We start from the raw sequence: 8,131 nt of genomic DNA on the forward strand, positions 1-8,131 counted from the left end.
AGCTCATCCATCGTTATCTCTTTGGCTCATGTTTGGTCCGCTCTCTGGAGATGGATATCTGGAACTGTTGTCGTTGCCAACATCGTGTTGCTCAGATCAAACAATAGATTACAGCGTATGTTTCCAGCAACATGTAGGAGGCGGTGAAGTTACTTTAAGAAGTTCTGCATGTGTTATTTGTCTGAGTAGATGTCTGTTACAGGTGTTGAAGAGTACACAAGAGTTTAAAAGCTTCCTCTCACTCCTTTTAAAGTTAAACCTGAAATAAAGATGTTAATCAATAAAAATAGAGATATTACTTCAAACTTTTACAACTCTAAAAAGATTGACTTCTGTTCTCAATGATTTTAAATCAAGACTGAAGGCATGCACAGAGGGAGTTCAGCCTCAGGTCTGGCTTCATATTGTTCAACTTTTCTTTGATCTGTCTAAAAATGTTGACACTTCTGCAAGAGATTTCAAGGAATGCTAAACTGTAACTGTTCAGCACTCCAGCGAGCAGATGCTGAAATGCAGCATGAAGAAACAGACAGAAGAACAGTTTCAAACTGGAGGACGTTACTTCACAAATTTCAGACATGCATGCACCAAACATCTTCACTGAAAGGGTTTTAAAATGTCAGACATGTCATAATATATTCACTGCACATGACCAGAATATATCTCAATCATCCATCCATCCATCCATCCATCCCTCCAGTATTTCTCTGATGCTGTGATTATGTAAATGCTGCAGCTCTCCTCTCTCCTGCAGTCTGATGTAAAAGCCCGCCCGGCCCTCACACTGTATTTATCCTCTGTCGGACAGATGCATTACCAGGCGTCCGTGTTTTATTTGCTGTGTTTAACCAGGTTTTACAGATCAGGGCTCTGATATATAAAGATGCATCTTCTTTTGTAGCGGTGTGAGTCTTCAGCCTCCATCTGCAGCCTGATTGACGCTTCTATTCACCTATAAGTGCTGCCTTCACTGCTGCTCCTCAGCTTTTATTTTCAAATGGATGTTTGGCTTTAAAGCAATCCCTTTCACTGGCTCCTTTCACTGCCACCGGGAAGTAGAAATATAGAAATAAATGTGAAAATAATAACAGCATGGCCCTTAATGTTTCTCTCTCTCTGTGCACTTGGCTGGAATCTCAGAGTGACTGTATTACAGAAAAAGCTTTTCAGCAACAACAACATGTTTCCATATCAAAAGGCGACAAAAAGCAAAGCTCCTGTCATGCAGCAGAGAGGGAAACTCATCCTCGTGTGCTATTACACACACAAAAAGCATGTGTCACATTTTAAATGTATCCACCTGCAAATGATTTGAGCCGGGATGTAGACAGGGAATAAAATTTAAATCTAATTTTAAAGCTAAAAATCCTGTTTTGCTTTTCATATTATGAGAAACGTGTATAGAATAAGCCTGAGCTGAGCGTACTGTGTCTTTAACTGACTATAGACATCCTGAGGTGAACCACAAAGGTTATCAATAAAGAGAGAAGTCTTTGCTTTGTTACCGTCACACATTCATACACTTTTTAATTTTGATTTTGCATTGAAAGATCTTAAGCAGGTGATGTTATTTCAGGATGAACTGAAAAATACAAGACAAATTCACAATTTCACACCTTAAAAATGAGAACTTACCGAGAAAGCTAAAAGCATGTGAAGGATTCTCTAAACAAAAATAAACATCTGGTTTTAAAGACAGTTATTATTATCTACTTGAGTCAGGACAAAACTGTGATCAGTCATGGAGATTTAAAATATTCCCCTGGTTAGTATGATCATGAGTGGGTGCAGGAATATTTCACGGTGCAAAGAGTCCAACCATGGAGTTCAGGTTTACACCGTCCCCTTCTGACAGCGAGGGACAACAAATCCACAAACAGGGCAAAGAAGCAGCCTGAAGATTCAGGTCTGACACAGACAAAACAACAGTTCTCAGTCCTTCAGTCTGTTTTAAATTGGAAGTGCTAATTTGGACTGACTCAGAGAAAGGTGTGGATAAAACTAGTGCATGCAAGAACAGAGACTGAGGTTTTGCACAAATAAAAATGAAGAAACTTAAATCCCCGGTTTGAGAAGAGGATTTGAAAAAAAATGCAGTTTTATTTAATTTTTGCCAAAAGAATCAAAGGATCATATTCATGATCTGACTTTCCAACTTTACTGATTTTTTCATCTTCAATCAGAAATGATTTTGCACAAATAAACTGCACTACTATTTATCCACAGGGGGAAATTACTCCAAGCAATGTAAATAAATATCTATATTCTATGTGATCATATAAATAACTATTCCTTATTTAAAAAAGGGAACAGAAATCATGAATTCAATCGTAATGTGTTTTTTATACTAAAAATAATGACAGTGTAAATAATGGAAATGGGTCTATAATAAATAATTCTGATAAGAAATAAGGAAGGAACTGCTTAAGGCTTCTTGCATGATGAGCGCATGCGCAAAACTTTGATTGCTACATCATCGCGAGGCAAAAATCTTTATACGAATTTCTGGAAAAAAACTGTTTGTGTTTTATTCCACAAAAATGAAACTATAATTCATGGAATAAGAATAAAACAGAGTCCATGCTGAAGAAGGAAATTATTATAACATGTAAAAAATAATCCTCATGTTGATCAGAGGTCAATTCTTCTTCTTCTTCTTCTTCTTCTTCTTCTTCTTCTTCTTCTTCTTCTTCACAGGTTAAATATTCAGTTTGATTTAGCTCGGCGGTGTGTCACAGACTCACGTTCATCATGCAGAATTATTGTGTTTCATATCAACTTTAAAATAACCTTTGAATCACTTCCTGCAGGTCTGTGGGCGAGATCTCAGATATGATTGAAATCGGTTGTTTTAGCGCATTAGTGGAGACAATGCTCCTCACACACAAACACACACGCACACACACACACACACACACACACACACACACACACACTTCCCATCACTCCCTTATCTGTCAGCCTGACATGAGCATGTGTTAAGACCCCAGTGAGATCTAAATGCAATCAGCGAGTCCCATTAAGATCTGAACTGAATCCACGTTCCTCCACAGCATCCAGCCCCCCCCTCCCCCACGTAAACACACACACACATACATAGAAACACGCACACACCTCAGCCCACTCAGGCCGTGTTGATTAGCGGTGCAAATAGCCCATAACTTCTCTTTTTCCAGGCTGAATGGAGGCGATAATGGGTCGTTATCTTACCCCGGTCAGGGGGACATTTTCGGAAGGTCTGACCCCGCGGAGAGGGGAGCTGCTGCCGAGAGGAAAACCTGCTCCCCGTGGCGAGAGGAGCGGAGGCCGGATAATGAGATATATAACGCTCAGTGGATCCAGTCTGACATGAAAATATATTCAGATGGTCAAGAAGTGAAGACAAAGAGGAACGAATAAAGGCCGTGATTAAAGTCTGACTCAACATGTTCACTTATTGTGCGTAAAAACGCACGGGTCGGGTCAGGGGAGCTTTAAGGCACTGGAGAGAGAAATCCATGTACTGTGGGCCTGACGAGATTCAATGTTAAAACCGTTTACAATAATTAATAAATAAATACATAATAAAAAAAATCAAGAATTGATAATAATAGTTATCATTATAAGCTGCACACCAATCATTAAAGCCTCCCCAAGTAAGGTCTAAATATTTCTTCCCTTTACATTTGTTCAAAATATTATCATTATTATTATTATTATTTTGCATTGCGTTTGGTGAAGGTCAGATTTTTCAGATGTTTTTATTTTTTCCCGATTTCTTTTATTTATTTGTATTGTTTCAGACGAGTTAAATTAACTCCAATCTCTGCATGCTGTAGTCTGTTTTTATTCTCATCCACATCCCTCATATTCATAAACAGCATTTTTGTAGTTTAAATGTTTTTTATTGAGGTAGCAATAACAGAACAATCAATGTTACAGATATTTTCCTTTTTTTAAATTAAATGAAGAAAAACATAAAGAACAAACAAACATACAAGTCAACATATGTAGTGAGTAACACTAAAAGAAAAACACAAACAACATTTTAAATAAGCACGTTAGTGTAGTAATGTTGGCACACTCCGTTTGATTTTATAAACGGCTTTTTTTATTATGTTTTAATGTGCAATAAAAACTAAGAGAAATATAACACCATGGTTAAACTCTGTTTTATATTTTTTTCTATTACATGCGATTATAATTTTGGAAATTAATACAATCTTTGAATAATTCACGTGACCACAGGAAGACGAAAGTTGATCAGCTGTGATTTACTGTTTGTTTTAATCTCAAACTAAAACATTCCCCCACTCCTGCTCCTTCTGACAGTTTAAAGCAGAACATGTCGGAGCTCCTCTGCTCCAGAGAATAATCTGGAGTTATTTTTTCGGTTCTTTCAGACTCTGAGTTGACTAAAAGGCCGTGTCCTGCCCTCACTGTAAACTCTGATACTTAATGTGTGTTAATGTGTCCCACATATTATGATGCCTTCACTGACAAGGAAATAATCGGATTACTGTGTGGCCCCCAGCAGCAGAGTTTCCTAAAGTCTGCAAACAGTGCGGATTATCTTAATTGAATTAATTCTCAATACACAGATCTGTGGCCGTTCACGCCGCGCGCTGCAGCAGCAGCTGATCCCAGAGCAGCTCCGCTCTGCTGTGACGTCAGCAGCCTATAAAAACCAGCCCTGCTCCCAACTGGTCCCATTAAAACCCCCCATTCCGCATCCACGAGAGACGAAGCCCGCGTAGCCGCGCATGCAGAGTGATCATGACGCACTTTTAGAGGAACTCGAACATCTTTCTGTCCGGACACCTTTTTTTTTATTTACACCGAGAAACGTTCACTTTAAAGACTTCTGCTTTCCACGTCCCCGAGCCCTCCACGCACCGGTGTGATGCCCGCTGGGATGTTTAGCATCGACAGCATCCTGTCCGGCCGGCCGAGCTGCAAGGAGCCGCTGCTGCTGCACCGGAGCGGCCCGGTGGTTCTCTCCGCCGGCCTCACGGACTCTATCTACACCGACTACAACGGACTGTACTCGGCCACGTGTGGGCCTTCTCCTCCCGGGATTCAGTCTGTGAACGGGACCAGGATTGGATATAACGGCTACTACTACGGACAGCTGCACGTCCAGGGCCCCGGAGGAGGTCCACCGTGCTGCGGCTCAGTGCCCGGCCTCAGCCCGCAGCAGTGCCCCTGCATCCCGGCAGGTAGGAACAACACAGCCCCCTCTCTGTGGAGAGCTTTTAATAAATTCAGTGTAGGCGTGGAAATAAAAGTCTGCTTCCAGAAATCCACAAGGAATAATCTTTCTGCAAATTTCTAATGCTAGATATTATTTTAAATGACCACGAAGATGTGTGTGTGTGTGTGTGTGTTGGCAGAAAGTCGCTTTCCTTAATGAATCCTGTCTTATTCTGAAACACTCTGTAGACAGAAGTTTATTTGAAAGGCTGATGTAAGTTTCTGTAACTTTTGGTGCTTCAGATTTTGAGTTTCCAAGATAAAAAAATCCTTGTGAACCAAAGTATCCTGAGACTTTTTAATTGAGAGCAGCAGCGAAATTAAACTGAGTTTTTACGCACAGAGATCTACTCCAGAAAATCAAATTTATGAGATGTGATGCTTGGTGACATTTTAGCCCTTATCATTTAGTGACACCAGCACTGCTTCTTTCGATTTACCGTCCACATTAAATGTCACTAAACTATCCTAACTGTCGCTTTACGCACGATCCAACCATCATATGAAGTTTATTTTTACGCATGAGCTGAAATGTGCAGAAGACGACATGACTTATCCCAGAGAGTGACACTGAACGCACCATCTGTAATCTGCATGTAAACAAGCAGAGCCAAAGTTTAAAATTAGCCTCATAACTCATGAACAGTGTTTATGTGCTTATTCACGCTGTGACACTCTGATTGTTCCAACTCATCCATGCCTCATGTGTCTCCCTGCAGGCTACGACAGTCCGGGCTCGGTGCTGCTCTCCCCGGTCCCGCACCAGATGATGTCCTACATGAACATGGGAAGCCTGTCGCGGACTGAGCTGCAGCTCCTCAACCAGCTGCACTGTCGGAGGAAGCGGAGGCACCGCACCATCTTCACGGACGAGCAGCTGGAGGCTCTGGAGGGCCTCTTCCAGGAGACCAAGTACCCGGACGTCGGGACGCGGGAGCAGCTGGCCCGAAAGGTTCACCTCCGGGAGGAGAAGGTGGAGGTCAGTGCAGCTTCCAGATTTTCCTTTTCTTTCTCTCCTTTTTTTGTCTATTTAAGCCACAACATGTACAAAGAACTCAGATTTCAGAGTTTGATTTTTTGTAAAAATGACAGCGAGAGACAAAACACCAGATTCACCAACAACACTGAAGTCTTTTATCCCTCCGAACTGGATCGTTTCGACATGTTTATCTCAATTTAAAGAAAGGAAAAATTATATTTCTATTAATTAACTTAGCACATAAATATGGTTATCACTAATGAAATTTCAGTATTAATAAAAATGTTTTTTAATTTTGGATTTTTCACAACAGCGCTGTTCATCTGAGGAAATATTTATCTGTAGGCTATTTAACATGTTGCCGATTTAAATTACACAAAGCAGTAAAAACACTTGGATCAAATGTATAATAATAATAATAATAATAATAATAATAATAATAATAATAATAATAATAATAATAGACTTATTATAATAATGATAATAATAATAATTAAAAGAGTATTTTACCCAGCGAATAACGACATTACAACATAATAAACATCAGTGTTCATGGACTTCATTTGAATGATTTAAAAAAAGGAAACTAATCATTACAAACAATAATTAAAAACATGACAATAAGATGCTATTCGGGGCCTTTGACTGGACTCTCTTTGGACGTTTTAAATGTTACAATATTACAATGTCATTTAGCTGACGCTTCTATCCAAAGCGACGTACATCCGAGGACAAGAACAACACAAGCAAAGATCTAGACAAGAGGAAACAAGATCAGTAAGAGTAACAAAGTGCGTCAAGTCAATTTGGGTGCAGATACTGCCAAGCAGTGTAAAGGCAATACACAAAAGTAAGTAGGGTTTTTTTTATTATTATTTTTTAAATAATAAAATAAGGAACATCTACAATGAAGCAACCAAACCATTTAAAACCATCCATTATCATCATCAACAATTAACAGCAGCACAATAATTACCAAAGTATCAAGTGCTGGGTCCCTCAAGAGCTGAACACAGATTCCCAGAGTAGAGCAGGACAGTGCGAGTCAACTGTAGCTGGAAGACATGATCTGCCACTGGGGGACAAATAAACAGACTCTTAAAAACTGAAGCTGAATTAAAAACAAACAAACAAACAGCCTCACTGTGAATAAATAAAATAATTCAGCCTAATTAATATTGAACGAAATCAAAATGTGGAGCCTCTTAAATCCTGCGAACTGTTCCGGTTATATTTGATTTAACTGCGTCAGGGACTTCTTCACAGATCATGTGATAAAAAACACTCTGTATAACTCTGGACTCGATTAAAAACCTCAAACCGTGCCGGGCCTCAGATTAAAGCTGTTCTCTTCTATCACGTAGGTTTGGTTCAAAAACAGACGCGCGAAGTGGAGGAGGCAGAAGCGCTCTTCCTCAGAGGAATCAGAGAACACGCAGAAATGGAACAAAGGGACCAAAGCGTCCGTGGAGAAAAGCGAGCAGAGTAAAAGCGACGTGGACTCGGACAGCTGATGAAAACACAGCAGGTCCACGTGGATCCGTGTGTGTACATAGAGTGGACTCGACGACATGCTGGTGGTGGTGTGATGATGATGATGATGAAAACGTGTTGCCATGTTGCACAGTTGTACATATCTACATTTTATTATTGGTTCTGTGTGTGCGCTATTTATATTTAATTTAAGTTGGTGATGTGACGCAGGCCGGGGCCCCACGTGACGCCCACTGACGTGTCTGAATATATCGTAATGATCTCTGTGACATTTTTATGGATACTAAATGTTGTAATTCTGCCTGTTTGTACCCGATGTAACTTCTCTGCAGCCGCGATGTTTATGTCATTTTTATTTGGCAGAAAAAAAATGAGAATCTACCTAAAGTGAGAAATTATAAACATTAAAATACAAATGAATCAGCA

General features: G+C 39.9%; 1 protein-coding gene across 1 annotated transcript; it reads left to right on the forward strand.

The window, feature by feature from the left end:
• Positions 1-4,665: 4,665 nt before the first annotated feature.
• gsc (goosecoid) lies at positions 4,666-8,131 on the forward strand. Its single transcript, XM_034674353.1, has 3 exons — positions 4,666-5,198; positions 5,952-6,211; positions 7,576-8,131. Exons 1-3 carry the CDS (start codon positions 4,883-4,885, stop codon positions 7,723-7,725), a joined length of 726 nt encoding a protein of 241 aa, XP_034530244.1. The 5' UTR covers positions 4,666-4,882; the 3' UTR covers positions 7,726-8,131.

Source organism: Notolabrus celidotus, chromosome 22 (assembly GCF_009762535.1).
Source record: "Notolabrus celidotus isolate fNotCel1 chromosome 22, fNotCel1.pri, whole genome shotgun sequence".
Lineage (NCBI taxonomy): Eukaryota > Metazoa > Chordata > Actinopteri > Labriformes > Labridae > Notolabrus > Notolabrus celidotus.